The sequence below is a fragment of the Ursus americanus genome, chromosome 3 (genome assembly GCF_024610735.1).
Source record: "Ursus americanus isolate L20-20 chromosome 3, mUrsAme1.1.p, whole genome shotgun sequence".
In the NCBI taxonomy this organism is placed as follows: Eukaryota; Metazoa; Chordata; class Mammalia; order Carnivora; family Ursidae; genus Ursus; species Ursus americanus.
In genome coordinates, this window is record NC_142129.1 from 83,223,689 (window position 1) to 83,242,371 (window position 18,683).

Below are 18,683 nucleotides of genomic sequence, written 5' to 3' on the forward strand. Positions count from 1 at the left end.
AGAAATATACCTGGAGTCGACTGACAAAATTCTCTGTTTACCCAAACTTAACTCCCCACAACTCGCTTTCAAAAGTGGTGGTGGGAGACAGGGCTATCAACATCCCAATAAAGTAACTGCACTGTGTCAGACTTTCACTATGCTTCAGGACATGTGACTCGGGCTGAAGCATATTTTCTCTAAATTCTCATTAAGATTGGTTGAAAATGAGCCACATGAATAAAAGAGAATTCTACTTTGAGGACAAATGTAGCATCTACTTTATTTTAAGAGAAAAAAAGTTTGTTGGCTTGCAGCCAGCCTAGTATGAAAAATGATTTTTCTTGGTCTGAAGGAAAAATCTGAAAATAAGACATACATGTAAATCTTATATAAAGGCAATGAATACATGTGAAATGAACATAAACTGTACTTTTAATATAAAAGGTTGCTTCTCTGTAGTTGCTTTAAAAATAGACAACCATTTGAAGTTGTAGTCAAGTTGGGAGGAACATAAAAAGTTATTTCACGAACCTTGCATCCTTAGTATACTCCAACATGACGGAATGAAGGTCACCACACGAAGTGGCCTCGCAACCCACCACAATCTAAAACACACATCAGCAACAAATATGTACAGGTAAGATTAAATGCCTATCATTAATTAGAAATTCCCTCTCTCTAAACTATAACTCTCATAAGTAATCAACAAATATTCAGAGAAGTTTTTACAGAGCAGCCTGCTAGAACACCAACAATACATTTTTTTGAGTTCTGATACTATATGCTGGCTCACTGAACATAATAAAAAAATGAGGAAGGGAATAAAAAAAGATGCAACTTTGCGTGAAGATGAGAATTAAGGTTTAAAAAAGTACTATTTCTAATCAAGAGCTGGTTGTTTGAAAAGATAAACAAAATTGATAAACCTTTAGTTAGACTCATCAAGAAAAAGAGAGAGGACTCCAATAAATAAAATTAGAAATAAAAGGAGAAATAACAACTGACATCACAGAAATACAAGGATTATAAGAGAAGACTATGAAAAATTATATGCTGAGAAATTGGACAACCTGGAAGAAACAGATAAGTTCTTAGAAACGTACGATCTTCCAAAAATGAATCAGGAACAAAGAGAAAACTTAAACAGACTGATTACTAGTAACAAAATTGAATCAGTAATTGAAAAACTGCCAACAAACAAAAGTCCCCTCAGATGGCTTCACAGATGAATTCTACCAAATAAAGAAGAGTTAATACCTGTTCTTCTAAAACTACTCTAAAAAATAAAAGAGGAAGGAAAATTTCCAAATTTATTCTATGAGGCCAGCATTAATTTGATACCCAAATTGGACAAGGACACTACAGAAAAAGAAAACTACAAGGCAATATAATTAAAAAAAAAAAAAGATTTATTTATTTATGAGATGGGGGAGGGGCAGAAGGAGAGACTCCTCAGACTACCCCTAAGAGCATAGCCTGATGCAGGGCTCAATCCCACCACCCATGAGATCATGACCTGAGATGAAACCAAAAATTGGAAACTTAACCAACTGAGCCACCCAGGCACCCCAGCCAATATTCTTTTTTTTTTTAAAAGGTTTTATTTTTAAGTAATCCCTACAGCCAACATGGGGCTTGAACTCACAACCCTGATATCAAAAGTCGCATGCTATACCGATTGAGCCAGCAAGGATGAACGTAGATGAAGAAATAAATCCTCAACAAAATATCAGCAAACTGAATGCAACAATACATTAAAACAATCATTTACCATAATCAAGTGGGGTTTATTACAGAAATGCAAGGATAGTTCAATATTTGCAAATCAATGTGATATATAACATTAACAAGAGAAAGGATAAAAACTATATGATCATCTCAGAGATGCAGAAAAAGCACTAGACACAATTCAACATCCATTCATGATAAAAACTCTCAACAAAGTGGGTTTGGGGGAACATACTTCAACATAACTAGGGCCATATATGAAAAACCCACAGCTAACATCATACTCAGTGATGGAAAACCTGAGAGCTTTTCATCTAAGATCAGAAATAAGATAAGCATTTCCTCTTTCACCACTTTTATTCAACATAGTACTGGAAGTTCTGGCTGCAGCAATCAGACAAGAAGAAGAAATAAAAGGCATCTTGGAAAAGAAAAGTAAAACTGTCACCATCTAAAGATGAGATGATACTATATATAGAAAACCCTAAAGACTCTACCGAAAAACTGTTAGAACTGATAAATGAATTCAGTAAAGTTGCAGGATACAATATTAATTTACAGAAATATGTTGTATTTCTATATGCTAATAACAAAGTAGCATAAAGAGAAATGAAGAAAACAATCCCATTTACAATTACACCAAAAAAAACACAAACCCACAAAAAAACACCACCCAGGAATAAATTTAATCAAGGTGGTGAAAAACTTACACTCTGAAAACTGTAAGACAGTGATGAAAGAAATTGAAGATGATGTAAACAAATGAAAAAAATATACCATGTTCATGGATTAGAAGACTTAATATTGCTAAAATGTCTATACTATCCAAATCAATCTACAGATTCAATGCAATTCCTATCAAAATACCAATAGCATTTTTCACAGAACTAAAACAAATAATCCAAAAATTTGAATGGAACTACAAGACACCCCAAATAGCAAAAGCACTCTTGAGAAAAAAGCACAAAGCTGGAGGTATCACAATTCCAGATTTCAAGATATACCACAAAGCTGTAGTAATCAAAACATTTTGGTATTGGCATAAAAATAGACACACAGATCAATGGAACAGGATAGATAGCCCAGAAATAACCCCCCACTTATATGGTCAATTAATCTGTGACAAAGGAGGCAAGGACACACAATGGGAGAATGACAGTCTCTTCAACAGTGGTGTTGTGAAAACTGGACAGCAACATGCAAAAGAATGAAACTGGACCACTTTCTTAGCTGTATACAAAAATACATTCAAAATGGATATAAGACCTAAATGTGAGACCAAAGTCCTAAAAGAAAACATAGGCAGTAATCTCTTGGACATCAGCCTTAACAACATATTTATGTGTATGTTTCCTTAGGTGAGGGAAAAAGAAAAAATACATTATTCAGACTATAGCAAAATAAAAAGCTTTTGCACAATGAAGGAAACCATCAACAAAACAAAAAGGCAGCCTACTGAATGGGAGAAGATATTTGCAAATGATATATCTGATAAGGGATTAATACCCAAGATATATAAAGAACTTATACAACTCAAGACAAACAAACAAACAAACAAAAATCTGATTAAAAAATGAGCAAAGGACCTGAATATGTTTCCAAAGAGGACATACAGATAGCCAACAGACACATGAAAAGGTGCTCAACGTCACTAGTCATTAGGGAAATGCAGATCAAACCACAATGAGATAGCACCTCACAAAAATCAGAATGGCTAGTATCAAAAAGATAAGAAATAACAAGTGTTGGTGAGGATGTGGATGAAAGGGAACCCCTGGGCGCAGTTGGTGGGAATCTATACTGGGTACAGCAAATAGTATGGCAGTTCCTCAACAAATTAAAGACAGAAATACCAAATAACTCAGTAATTGCACTGCTAAGTATTTACCAAAGAAAATGAGCACACTAATTCAAAAAGATAAACACACCTCTATATTCACTACAGCATTACTTAAAATAGCCAAGTTATGGAAGCAACCCAAGTATCCATGAAGAGACGAATGGACAAAGATATGGGGTATATATACAATGGAATATTACTCAGCCATAAAAAAGAATAAGCTCTTGCCATTTGTGACAACATGGATGGATCTAGAGTGTAGTAGGCTAAGTGACATAAGTCAGAGAAAGACAAATACCGTATGATTTCACTTATTTCTGTAATCTAAAAAACAAAACAAATGAACAGACAGAAATAGATTTATAAAGAAAAACTGGTGATTGCTAGAGGGGAGAAGGGTGGGGGAACGGATGAAACAGGTGAAAATATTGTAATAACATTGTAAGTTAGTGACTTATTGTAAGACAGTGACTACTCTTATCGTGGTGAGCACTGAGTAACGTATAGAATGTCAAATCACTATGTGGTACACCTGAAACTAATATAACATTTTATGTCAATAATACTTCAATAATAAAAACAAAAAGTTGAAAGAGCAAGCTCTTAACCTTTGTGACTAGTACAGAAATGACCAGGCCCAATTTATTTTCCAGGCCCAATTTTTATCCATTGATCTAGCTTGCTAGCTAATTTTAATATTTCTTTTTTTCTTTTTTTTTTTTTTTAAAGATTTTATTTATTTATTTTTTGACAGAGATAGAGATAGCCAGCGAGAGAGGGAACACAAGCAGGGGGAGTGGGAGAGGAAGAAGCAGGCTCACAGCAGAGGAGCCTGATGTGGGGCTTGATCCCACAATGCCGGGATCACGCCCTGAGCCGAAGGCAGACGCTTAACCGCTGTGCCACCCAGGCGCCCCTAATTTTAATATTTCTGGATTATGCTATTGTTCTTCAGCTTTTCTACCCGCCAAGTTTGCAGTTTTAGTAAGACTGAGAGTCAGATGCCTCTCCAGGAGTAAAAGGCATTCCATACCAATCAGAGCTTGCTGTAAACAGAATGATATCCATGACTAAGTAGTAAACAAACAAAAAAGTACTATTTCTATTTACTTAATTAATATAACAACATATTAATCATAAATTTAGGGAAGATGATTTGGCCAACAGGAAAGTAACATTTGGAGAATTAATGGAAAGAAACTCAAAGTATCACTGGTTCAAAATATTTTCATTGATAGCCTAACTTCCTGATGCTACTACATTTCTATCATGACTTTCTATTTATAATTAAAAATAGTAAGTTTTAATTACTTAATATTCTTTATTAGGGTTTTTCCATTTCCATATGAATAAAAGCTTTCCATATTATATGCAATTAAGTGTTTGAGTCATTAATAATGCATAAGTGCTATAAAACTTTGGTGATTTAAATTTAAGCCATAATCTTCTAATGATCAACATGTCCTATTTTAGTGCTGATACTGGGGAAGGTTAGTGCTAAAAATTTCAGGCCATACACTCATGAATAAAACACCCCTGGCTTCAGAGAGAGAATAAGAAGCATATTCAATAATGGAAATGGAAATCATAAAAGATATAACTAAAACGCTGTGGTGCTTCATAAGAAGAAGAGATTGTATTTGATTAAATGGATTGGAAAATAATTAATCAGAAGTGGAAGATCTTAATTATTCCAGGCACAAGAAAGAAATGATGATTACGTGACATGATAGAGGTGCTATCATTATAATGGCAATCATATTACAGTATATATATCTATCTACCAAATCAACATGTTGTACATCTTAAATTTGCACAAAGTTATATGTCAAATATACTTCAATTAAAACAAAACAGAAAAGAATTAATCAAATAGGGTGCATGTGAGCTGCCTCTGGAGAACGGGAAGAGTCTGAGAGGTGGAGGTAGGAGAAACATATTTAGGTGGAAGGAGCGCGAGCAAAGACATATAGGCGGGAAGGCACTGTGCCATGACACAGCATGTGGTATGTTCTGGTCCAGGTATAGAAGGTGTAGAATACTGGGAGAGAAGGTGAGACGGATTAGTTGAGTTTGGTAGACCACGAACTGTGGTCTATGGCTTTTGACCTTAATCTGCTAGGCAATGGCGAGCCATTAAAGGTTTATGAGCAGTGGAATAATGTGCTCAGAGCTGTCTCTTAAAGATCAGTCTGACTGTGCTGTTGAAGGATAGGTGGGAGTAGAAAGAAAGACTAATTACTGGACTACTGATTTAACGAGGGCCAGAATGCAGGTGAGAATAGTGCAAACGGAGAAGATGGGATGGGTGCCAGGGACACTGGAAATTAGAATCACAGGGCTCCAGTAGGGCGCCTGGGTGGCTCAGTCAGTTAAGCATCTGCCTTCTGCTCAGGTCATGATCTTGGGGTCTTGGGATCAAGTCCTGAGTCGGGCTCCCTTCTTGGCGGGGAGTCTGCTTCTTTTTCTCCCTCCGCCCCTCCCCCCAACACATGCTTTCTCTCTCTCTCTCTCTCATAGATAAATAAAGTCTTAGAAAAAATAAGGCTGCAGTAGCTGGTTAGATGTGAAAAGTGAAAAATCAAAGACTACTTCAACTTTTAAAGCTGATGAATAAGTCAAAGGTAGTGCCATCAATAGAAACAGGAGAACCAGAAAGAGGAGCTGGTAGGGAGAGGGAAGAGATGAAGCTCACTGTTCGCCATTGCAAGTTGAGATGCCAGTACGACGAAGGTGTAGAAATGTACACAGAATGTAAAAGTACTGAATTAATTGTTGGTGAACCAGTCAAGATTGGAAAGGCAGATCTGGGAGCTGTCTTAAAGATATACCAGAAGCCAAAGGATGAATGGAATTCCCAATGGGGAGAATATCTAAGAGAGAAGAGAGTGGAGAAGGACTGCAAAATGCTGACATCTAGAGGGATGCAGGAAGAAGAAAAGCCAGAAAGGAGGCAGAAGTAGATTCCAAGGAGGTAAAAGGAGAACTGGCAGAGAACCCAGGGCCAAGGGACAAGAGCATGATGGCACCAGCTGGGGAGGGCAAAGACGACAATGCCCAGGGGTACAGATCAGAAAGGAAAGGTAAGAAACAGGTGAAGTTTAGAAAAAGTCTATGGTGACTTAGAAAAATGCAGTGTTGGTGATACTTTAAGTATTATATTTCTGGGGTCAACCGTTTTTCTTTTTTTAAACAAATGGATTTGGTTAGAGAAGAAGATGTCCATCTCTTCAGTCCTGGGTTGACAGAGGCAGCAAGACAGAAAGCTCCAATCAACTTAATCCAATATGATGACTTTGATAGGCGCCCAGTGTGGGCCTGCTAGAGGAAAATCTTCACTCCTAAGGGAGGTGGCTTGGAATTAGGGGTGGTGTATCACTGGATATTACCTTTAGCAACCTTCATGCCACTAAGTTAAGGATAGTCCTAGGAAGTGATAGCATTTGGGGATATTTCCTCACCCTTTAGTCTCTGAAGGAAAGTTTAACATAAAGCTGAGGAAAACAGTGAATACCCCTATCCCCTCTTTTTTGCAAAAGATCTGAATTTTAAATCTTGCAAAACTGAAGCTCTATACCCATTAAACGATAGCTCCCCATTTCTCTCTCCTACCAGCTGTGAATACATTTTTATTCCTGCTAGAAAGGATTCTTACTATGAACCATCATTGTAGGACATCTTTTTAAAACATTTAATAAATGTTTTAAATAAACAACCAATGTTTGTCTTTAAAATGATCTAGTAACAAAGTGTATTTCTGTAATACCCTTTTTAAAAAAATGTTTTATAATGAGAAAAACATCAATTGATATTGCTTTATCTTTCTGATTATCTATTAATGCTCTCCTATGACTTCTCTTTTAACCTCCTCTATGAATAAAATTTGCATATAAAGGATTTGAGAGTCCTTCTTAAATCTGAGGATTTGACAGTCCTTCTTAAATCTGAGGATTTGGGCTACTGCATATGTTTGTGTTTAGAAGTCAGACAAAAAAGTAGAGAGACATGATGGAAAAGGATAGAAAGTGGCTTAATATATGAAATTAGTGTAGAGTAAGAGAAAGAGGTACATAAATTGTGTGTGTGTGTATGTGTGTGTGTGTGTGTGTGTGTGAAAGAGAGAGAGAAATAGGCAGAGAAGGCAGAGGTACCTATATGAGCTCTTGATTTCCAGGGTTTGGGAAACTGAACTCAAGATTATATACATGAAATACAATACAGTTACATTTCTTGCTATGTCCCAACATGCTAATTGATTTTATCTATGCTCAAATAATCCTATCCGATAAAGGTCTTTGCTAAAGGTTACTTCTTTTATTCATAAGATAGAGTCCCTTTTAATGAATGAAATCAATCATTTCCTTAAAGTTGTTCAAGTAAGCATTCTCCCCACCCTCCAACCCCAAATGCAATGCTATGTTCTGTCTGAAAGAGCCACTTCCTCTTACTTTAAACTGCATCATATATCCTGGCTGTATAATGAGTTCTCTGGAGGAGAGCGCATTGTGAGTCTTGTCCTTCTTTTTATTTGGCCAGTAGAGGTGGAAGGATGGATTGCCACAGAATCCTGCCGTCCTTACTGCATTAGGGTAAAAACTCCAGTTTTCTTCATGGGAAGTACCTTCTGTTAAGGTAAATTGGAAGCAATATGGCATGTTACTCTCTTGAACTGATTGGTTTATTGTCGAATTACTTAAATGTCTATGCTCTGCCTTTTTGCTTACTCTTTAAGAATGATTTTTATGTAATCGGTATAATATATAAATCCAAGGTGATTAATCAAATTTAGAAAACAGTATTAAATGCTCGCATAATGATTACCCAAGTTAAAAAACGTAACTGCTAGTCTATTGACTTGCACCATTACAAAATGTTTGGCACACTTTGTAAACAAGGCAATGTGCATCTCCGTGGTGCAGAAATTTCTAAGGAAACTAAAATTATTTTGGATACTGAAATTTCATATTATGTTTAGATCTAGACATTTTGCCTTTAATAGAATTTATTAAATTCTCAGTTGACATTTCAACAAAGTTAATTTTGAAGATTTATAAGCCACTGGGTGAAAGAATAGCTACCATTTGTTGAGCAGTGAATATGTGCTCCTCTTCTGAATGCTTTTCATGTAGTAACTCATCTAAAGACATAAGCAGACAAGAGGCTCACAAAATTCTTACCATCGTCAAAAGTGTCGACCAGTTGACTAGGATTGATTTCTGCTCCCCCAATCAGTATGTTGTCTAGTGCCCACTGTGCACGCTCCACTCCAGAGACCACGAGTCCATTGCTGGTCACAAAAGGCTGCCACCAGCGAAGTCGAGTCGTGTTGGTGAGGGCGTCCTCAGGAAGGAGTATGTAGTCGTGTCGAACAGAGATGTATTTCTGGTAATCCATCTCATGGAGCAAAGTCCAAGTAATTCCTATAGTAACAAATACACCAACGTAGTAACGTATCTGGAAAAAACTCCGCAAAGCAACAGTAGACTGTAGCTACCGTAAGCCTCCCAGAGAAATCTTCAACCAGGAAATGAGAGTTGATTTCACTGACTTTAATGTAAGTGTTCACCACTGTTTCAAAATCAGGCTGATGGTATGAGGGGAAGGGTAGTTAGAAATATTTGGCCAAAAATAAAAACACCGAAGTAAAAATTATGTATTTTCTGTTCTTAAAATTTTGTTTCAGGTTGCTACATGCATTATTTTTCATAAATAATGAGATACATCTGTGTTTTGTATGTTTCTGGACAGGAACTCCTAGTAACTTAATCTTTTAATATAGCTATTTTAATTCTAGGCAATTTTTATTTTGTTGGACTGATAAGAATTTTCCCTCTTATCAGTTGATAAGACTGTAGGTGGGATGTTTAAATTACTTAAGGAAACACTTTTGCATACCCTAAAATACTTTAAGTTCATGTATTTCTTTGTTAGTTATTCAAATGATACCTATCTGCTGAAACCGATCTTCTAAGGATTGCATGGTATTTTCGGTTTGGTTTCAGCTACTTCAAAATAATACAATAGAATTTTATTAAAATATTCTTTGAAAGACTCATGAATTCAGACTATCTTCTTTCACAGTAGTTTTCTTATAGGTTTATAAAAGCTTGTCCACACACAAGCTTTTAAAATGTTTAAAAAATGATCTTACTTGGAAACCATATAAAATTTACTTAATTGTATCATTTATTATCAAACTTCAGTTACACAGATTTTTTTTTCTTTATTCATAAAGCTTGGAGCTTATTTTTTAGTGTGATTTCTCTCTTCTCCCCCTGTGAGTAGATTCTGTGGGACACACAGGCCGCATGTACGGAAGTGAAACATGACTAAGATCTGTAGCTTTCTCTTTGTGATTTTCGCTATTCTCACTGCAAAAGCAGCAAAGCTTTGCAGAAACTTTTCTGGAGGGGCACTGGATGTAAACTGGGAATCTGCTCCAAGGTGTGGCTTTCACCCCTGAAACGTGCCTCCATCGGTAGAGTAGTCCAACAGCACGCCTTCCTTCCGGCAGATGGGCCGATGGCAGGAGGTCATGTTGTTCTCACTACCGATGCGCCCCCAGTATTGCAGGAATCTGAATGCAAGCACATATTATTATCCATCAGAATAGTGAATTAGAACAAATAGTCTGCTCAAGTCCTGGATAACAGCTTCTCCCATAAATGTGTTCCTTACGTTGGGGCCAACTTGCGATGGTGCAGTAAAAATAACAAAAAACGACTTACTTGGCCCCCCTGAGATCCAAATCTTGAGTAATAGCTTGTCTCACGGTGGATCCCCCAAAATAGAGTGCAGTGTCCTCGGCAAGAATCCCACACTCGGTACAAGTACTTCCACCTTCTAAGGACATCCATAAATCAGGCTTGATTTCTTCACTGTCAAAGCGTTCCTTCAGGAAAGTCTGGAAAAAAATAAGTGGGATGTGATTAAAAGTAACAATTTCAGAAAATAACTATGGAATAGTTTAGACAACACAGTTTCAGCTTGGACTTTAAAAAAAAAGGGCTGATTTCAAATGCTTTTCTGAAGATATTAAAAAAAAAAAGCAAGATATCCCTATAACTTTCTTTTTCATCATATATTAAGATCATTTAAAGTGATTCAATAATGTTTAATTATTGGAATTTTAAGTCTAGAATTTTTTTTAAATAAAGATTTTATTTATTTAGAGAGAGAGAGAGCAAAAGCAGGGGCAGTGGCAGAGGGAGAGGGAGAAGCAGACTCCCTGCTGAGCAGGGAGCTCGATGTGGGGCTCTATCCCAGGACCTCGGGGTCATGACCTGAGCTGAAGGCAGACGCTTAACCAACTGAGCCACCCAGGTGTCCCTAAAGCCTAGAATCTTAAAATGAAACAACTGCAAATTGACTATAGTAACATTATTATTTGTGAAGTTACTTAGGTATATTTTCTCCAAATGTATACATTTATCTATATTGCATATAAAAGTACAATTGTAATTTATTATATCATGAAACATGCACAAAAAAAATGAAAATTTAGAGAAATAAGATATAATAAAACAGATGTTCTAGCACTTTTTTCCTTAACATTTTTCAGTGGATTATTTTGTTTTTCCCCAGGAGTGTGTGCACCCCCCCACTCTGGAGACTGCTTTAGCTTCTGGGACAGTGTGAACTTGGAAGGTCTATATGGTTAGGCAGGGACGTTTGAAACCAAAGTTTTTGTATGCAGTCAAAAGAAAATCAACCTTGGAAGTCAGGTTTTACATATTTACCAGGGTCAAGATTCAGGATGATGATGAGGAATACTCAAAATACAGAATATTTTACCAGGTGTCCAGTTTATTCTAACTAAGAATGATCAACAACCAGGAAGAGTCTATTTTCCAAAGAGAGTAGATAACTAAAATATTAGGGTTCGTTATGGCTGCATTTTATGCAAAATTATTTCATCCCCTCGCATCATTGTAAACACCTTGATTTTTCTATTCATTTTGTCCATAATAGTTTTGTACTGTGTTGAGGTATGATGCTTTCGTTTTTTGTTTCTTAAATGATAGAAATGATGTATCATGAAAACAATTTGTTAAAACTTCAATTGCAGTAACTCGATATAGAAAACCTGCACTTTTTCATTTCTTTAGATGAGTTGTCTAGTTGGTATCTTACTGTGTAGTTAAAATGATTTAAATGGACTTTCTTGAAGCTCAGAACATAATCATCTTTAGAGTTACAGTCATGTAGGCACGTGTCAGTCTTACCTTCCCTTACTGATGTGAGCAAATAAATGCACTTTTTTAAAAGTAGGCTCCACGCCCAGCGTGGCACCCAATGCAGGGCTTGACCTTGTGGCCCTGAGATCAAGACTTGAACTGAGATCAAGAGTTGGACGCTTAAGTGACTGAGCCACCCAGGCGCCCCAGCAAATAAATGCAATTTTAAAAATGGGTGTTTACCCGTAAGAACACAAGAGTCAGAAGACATGCACCGTTAACCATGTAAACGCTTATTAGAAATTCTAGGGTGTTGGGGCGCCTGGGTGGCACAGCGGTTAAGCGTCTGCCTTCGGCTCAGGGTGCGATCCCGGCGTTATGGGATCGAGCCCCACATCAGGCTCCTCCACTAGGAGGCTGCTTCTTCCTCTCCCACTCCCCCTGCTTGTGTTCCCTCTCTCGCTGGCTGTCTCTATCTCTGTCGAATAAAATAAAATAAAATCTTAAAAAAAAAAAAAAAGAAATTCTAGGGTGTTATACACAACTAATGAATCATCGAACTTTACATCAGAAACCAGGGATGTACTGTATGGTGACTAACATGATATAATAAAAAAATATTAAAAAAAAACATAAAAAAAAAAGAAATTCTAGGTCTGATTGGAGTTCATAATATAGGCTTGTATAATTTCTTATCCAACTGAAGAATACTAATGAAATTTGAATGTTCAGGAAGGAAACTAGATTTTTTTTAAGTTAATTTATTATCTGTGGCTAGGATTCTCATGTTAGAACCTCATTGGATAACAAAGAGACCAACAGCTTCAGACACAAGTGAGCATTGCTCCAATGTTATTTTTTTAACTTTTTAATTCCAGAGTTGTTGGTATCTTTTTTATTTTATTTTTTTATATTATAATAATATTTTTTTATTATATTATGTTAGTCACCATACAGTACATCCCTGGTTTTTGATGTAAAGTTCGATGATTCATTAGTCAAAGTTGTTGGTGGTCTTATAGAAAAAAAAATGGCAGAATGGGTTTGGTTTACATTGTTTGCCACTTACATGTTTGATTTCAGCCACTTGTGCTTTTTTGGCTTAGTCGTTTTTCTGTAATTGCAATGACGAATGTACTATATTTGTTCACAGAAATAAAATGCTTATATGGCAGCTGCGTGGGCAACTGTCTTTACTTTACACGTTAAATAATGATGTAACAGCTAAAGTTTCCAAGAATGACCTCTCCACTCTTAACACACAACCACATTTCAGCAGTCAGCACATCAGAACACTGAACTTTCTGAACGAAAATGCAGGTAGTGATAATCTTGTAATGACTTTGGATGGTGACATAATGGGGACCACGCTTATTGCGGTGAGCACTGAGTAATGTACAGAATTGACCAACCACTGTGTTGCATACCTGAAACTAAAATAACATTGTATGTCAATTATAATTCAGTAAAAAATTTCAGGTACTGTTCAGTCATTTTTGAAAATTTGTTTCTCTGCGATAATAAATGTAGGTTATTTGCTTCATTTCACATCAGCATCTTCCTTCAAACAGTACATCTACTGAAAAAGTGAAGACTTCATATTGATTTCAAATTAGGAGTCTGCTTTAAAAAAAGCAGAGTATTTATGTTCTTTCATTGACACAGTCTGGGTTTATTTTATAAACTGATAAATTGTACTAGAGGCCATCCTAATATTCTTGTATCTAAAGAAACCTAAGACATTCTTTAGTTGCCATCTGAAGGATTTATTTACTGGGGTCCCCAAAGAATGCTGTTCTAAAGTATTAGTCTCACACTGACAATGTTTCTTCAGGCATGACCTGCAGTGCGAGTAAATGTTTCCTTCGGGGGCTTCAACATTACCTTCAGAGTGTGAGTCAAGTAGCAGTTGGGCCCAGAGTATCCCGGATCACAGATGCACTGCTCCTTTAAGCAATCTCCATGGCCTCTACAGTTGTCCAAGCATCCAGGGCCCAGGTAGAAATTATCGATTGCCCACTGCATATCTGAGTACTTCTGGTAGAACCTCAATCTTACTGGACTATTGACAACACAAAAGCAGAGGAGTGAGAACCAAAGTTAATTTTATTCAGGTCCATTTTCCTACATGTACATTCAGTGCTCAAGAGGGGAAAAAAAATTTAAGACACTCTTGCAGGATGAAATGGGTTAATAAAAAAAGCTTTCTGACTATCATTATCTATTTCTAGTAATGGACATTTAAAGCTAGTTTCATTTAAATTTTATGATCTGTAAGCAAACTTGTAAAACAAAATGAAAATGCAGTGGAATCTCTACTTCAAGTAACAGGAACATTTTAAGACACAAATCTGTAACTATTATACATGAAGTTGCTTATGAGCTGGAGTCCAGTGGTTGTGTCGCCATTTAGACCCAGTAACTGCATTTCTGAGATTGTACAGAAGGTGAGTGAATCCTCTGACAGAGAGACTTGTCAGCATGCACACAGCCCTCAGGTGGTCGGGAAACAGCAACTTCTGAATCCCCAAAGATAATCAATATTCTCAGAACAGCTCCGCTAATTAGAAAACAATTGTGAAAAGGTTTTTTAAAGGGGAATTTCCCCAAGATTTTGATTTCATCTTTGCTCTTCTCTGTCTTCTGGGGAAAACACAAGCCTCATAATTAACCCTATATCAAAATATGCTGCACTGTTTTGGTGTAAAGAGTTCAAGGTGCATGAGGAGACTTTCTGGGGTGATGTAAATGTTCTGTATCTTGTTTTACGTAGTGGCTACATGGATTACACGATTAAGATGTGTGCACCTTGCTGAACGTAAGTTATACCTCATTATAAAAAAAGAGAGAGGATGGGAGGGGGGAAAATGAAGAAATGACATCGTGGTGTCTACCCAGCACCCATTTCACCCCAGGTGAGTTGTTTGAGTAAGATAACTCCCCTAGCCATTGACTGAGTCAGGGATGGGCTTTCTTGAGCTAATTCGTACCACTGGGATGCGAGGAGGTGGTTGCCGTGGCTCTGAAAGAAAAGCAATTCTTTCTCTTCCTTTCTCTTACCTACCTTACATAGGTAAGGATGCGTTCTGCTTCAGTTTTCTGGAAGCCATTTATGTTCATGAGGGCTGAGTGTGACACCAATGTGTGAACAGTGCAGCAAGAGTCAGAGTAAGAGAGAAAGAAGTAACAATGTCCTTGAAGACATTCTTGAGCTCGTGAATCAACCCATGCTAGAGTCCACTTATCTTTGGATTTTTTCATTATAGATATAATACATTTCATTTTTAATTGAGTCCATTTGAATTGGGTTTTCTGTTACCTGCAGCAGGAAATATCCTGATCTAATTTCCTAGCAAGTTAAGTGACGAAGCCCTTTAGATTTGTTCCAGGAAACAGTGAGTGATCATGTAGTAAATGATATTTATGGCACGCTGGAAAAGCCAAGTGCAAGCACCTTATTTAAAGGCTCTATATGGTCTTGTCATATATCATAATTCTGTTTCATAAGATGGTTTTGCATTTAGCCAGGCTCTAAGATTCGTATGGTGGAGGTATGCCTGCCATTTTCTCCAGTGTATCTTTTTTTCCTAATTTTACAGTTAAAGGGAAATCTTTTGGAATTGCTTTAAATTAACTTATCCACAGACTTCTCAGGGAACAGTTTAATCATCTCGGCTCACCACTGCTCCAGGCTAATGACTTTTCACTGCAGGTGCAAAACGTAACGATTTGGTAAGAGAAAAATGAAATCTACAAACCACACTTGCACAGATAGCATGAAGAATTAGGATTTGTACAAATAGCATGACCAGTTAGGATTTACTCCTGGCTCCATCTATGGAGTGACAAGGCAGTAATACGGAAAGCATGTGATGCATGGTGGACCACAGTCTACAAGATCCATGGGGAAGCATACACCTTTTCATGTGGCTCTTAAGACTATCACTATTGTTATGTCCCCATGTTTAGAGATTAAAGCCTGGGAAATGGAAGGGCTTGCCAAGGCCCAAGTCTGAGGATTAGAACTTGAGGTCTCTTCAAGGTAGCTCATCGTGGAGGTCACCAATTGGAGAACCTTTAGAGTTAGGGTAAGAGAGCATTTTACCCACAATTACACAAAATTTCAGGCTCAACAGGTGTCCCTAATGAACTTCTAGATGCTTGGAACCAGGCTTTATTTTAACTTTTTACTTACTTCCCCACTAAGCTTTCAGGGAGTGGGTAGGTGATCCTTTTCCAGCCTTTGGTTGGAAAGAACACAGATGGCTGAGAAACACTTCCAGAACATTTGGGGTCTGCAGGTAAGCACTGAGGGACCAGATAATTCCAGCTCACACCAAAATCGGTAGAATACTGCACATGAACTTGATTCTGGGCAACTTTTTCAGATACTTTACATCCAACAGAGATCTAATACACAGAAAAGAAATATTGTTAAAGTATTAAAACCATATTACATGTTTCTGCTCTAAGGACTTGGCAACAAGAAAGTTACTGGTCCCTACGCAGACGCTGCCCCACATCTATCCTGTATTTTCAGGTTCATTATCTGTGCTGCTGATGGACGGGGGAGTTGAGGTGGTTGCCCAAGGTGACAAATTATAGAAAGTGCCAAATATATTGTGCAGGGACTTTGGAGAGAAGCTGAAAGCTGTGCTTCTGCCATGGTTGGCCGATTGCCTTGGAAGGCCTGGGCCCACTCTTACAAATTGTTGTTTGTTGTGCTAATGGTCTGGCACTTCTATTTGGCAGAATGCTTGACCAAGAAGGATTGCTAACAGCTTTTCCAAGTTTACTATTTTGTTGTACAATTTATGACTCTCCATAAATCACTTTCGACTACAAGTAAGATGCAATGAAGTGATAACAGAAGGTACTTTTAATAAGGCACAATACCCTTGGTTGACGCAGATAGGCATACTGCGACATTTGTTGTTAATACAGTGGGAGTGAGGTAGACCATAATTTAGTTGACATAAAATAAATTGGTTGACATAAAATCTTGGCTAAAACTGATGTTGGCACTATAATCATGCCTTTGTTTTCTAGAATTTTCTTTCTCTAGAAATATTAAAGTGCTCTCATAAAAAAAAAAAAAGTAGTTATAACCATAAGAGCTTTAAGCTCCTCTTAAAGGAAGAAATTGGCTAAGCCATATAATGATTTAGACTCTGGGAATTGAAATCAGTATCCTACCTTTTTATTGTCATTATTTTGCTCTATCAGTATTTAATCCCGAGCAGAAACACATTTATGAAAGTTTTACCTTGGCATAGTTCAGAAGTAAAATCATCTTAATCACTTTTAATCATGAAGTTATATGTAGTTGAGATGTACATTACCAAAACATTACATTTTATTTTTCAAAGTATAGATTAAGTCAATGAAATGTTGTCTGATCTTTGTCTCTATATATTCCTTTTTCATTTTTATATTGCTAGTGGATGGTTATTTATGTAACCATAACATTTTCACCTTGAACTGCATGATCCAGCCTTCCGTGGGGGTCAGGTCATGGGTCACTGCGTATACTTCTCTTCCATCATGGCTGCCGCAAATCATGACACCATCAGGGGAGTCACAGAATCTTTCTACCGTGCAGTCGTCGTGGAATAGCCAATGCTCATTCACTTAAATGAACAAAAAAATTTATGACAAAGTTATGGCAAAATTACTTGAAGCAAACTTTCACTTTAAGCAAGATCTCATATTATTTTCAGTAGAAATCTCTCTTACATTATATACAATTCACACGTGAAACACTAACGTAAGCATATCATTTTAGGAACATGGATACTAGGAGGTTGAGATACACCTACTATCCAACATTGTAAGTCTACATTTAGAAAAAATGTATATTGTATGTGTTATAAATGAAAAGTAGAGGGACATGTATATCAATTCTTTTTTTTTAAGTTTATTTATTTAATTTTTTAGTAATCTCTACACCCAATGTGGGGCTTGAACTTATGACCCCAAGATCAAGAGTCACATGCTCTTCCGACTAAGCCAGCCAGGTGTCCCTATACCAATTCTTTTCTGATAGATATTTAACTTTTAGTCAGGATTTAAAGAAGGACAAAGAGTTTTTAGTAATATGATAGCAAAGTGAGTTAGCTATTTCTACTCAAATTCTGGTAGTGACATCTGGGTAATTAAACAAATTATAATAGTCAAACTCATAGAACCAGAGAGTAGAATAGCAGTTATTAGGGGCTAGGGAGAGGGAGAAATAGACAAGTGTCAGTCAAAGGGTATGAAGTTTCAGGAATAGAGGGCAATAAGTTCTGGAGATCTACTGTGTGACAGAGGGCCTATAGTTACCAATACTGTATTGTATACTTAAAAATTTGCTAAGAAGGTTATAAAAAACAGGGGGGGGGGGCTGTGTGAGAAAACTTTAGGAGGTGATTGATCAATTTATGACCTTGATCGTGGTGATGGTTTCATGGGTGTATACTTATCTCCAAACCCATCAAGTTGTATACATTAAAATCAACAGCTTTTTGTATGTCAATTATACCTCAACAAAGTGACTAAAAACAAGCCTGTAAGAGTCTAAGGAAAACGTAGGCAGCAAGACTATGACCTGATTAGTGAAAGTACATCCTATTGTCTCTCCTTCTGTTTCTCAATCGCACACACGTTGCCCACAATGTCCTTTCAATTTTGAAACAGGTGTTTTTAACATGATTTTATCCCAGAAAGTTTAGGAATGGAACATAGCCATAAGTTGCATCTAATGCACGATATACTCTCATTCTATAGGTCTCTTTCTCTGAAAGTTTCCTGGTCAACTCTAGCATTTATGATGGAGATGAATGGGTACAATCAGAGGCTTGGGGTCCCTGGGCGAGTCACAGAGTTGGATGGCCTCAGAGGAGTCAGAGGAGGGACCGAACAATGTAACTGAAACTCAGCCTTCACCTGTGTTGTGTCCTTTGGAGTTCGTCTGA

General features: G+C 37.0%; 1 protein-coding gene across 2 annotated transcripts in view; it reads right to left on the reverse strand.

The window, feature by feature from the left end:
- RELN (reelin) overlaps window positions 1–18,683 on the reverse strand; it is a 482,353-nt gene that overhangs the window by 17,235 nt on the left and 446,435 nt on the right. For both annotated transcript variants that reach the window (XM_087861166.1, XM_087861167.1), the window contains exons 51-58: window positions 17,203–17,357; window positions 15,923–16,137; window positions 13,612–13,789; window positions 10,279–10,454; window positions 10,021–10,127; window positions 8,728–8,970; window positions 7,999–8,174; window positions 514–587 (exon numbers count right to left, since the gene is read on the reverse strand). In XM_087861166.1, the coding sequence (XP_087717292.1) occupies window positions 514–587; window positions 7,999–8,174; window positions 8,728–8,970; window positions 10,021–10,127; window positions 10,279–10,454; window positions 13,612–13,789; window positions 15,923–16,137; window positions 17,203–17,357 (1,324 nt within the window). The remainder of the gene's footprint in view (window positions 1–513; window positions 588–7,998; window positions 8,175–8,727; window positions 8,971–10,020; window positions 10,128–10,278; window positions 10,455–13,611; window positions 13,790–15,922; window positions 16,138–17,202; window positions 17,358–18,683) is intronic.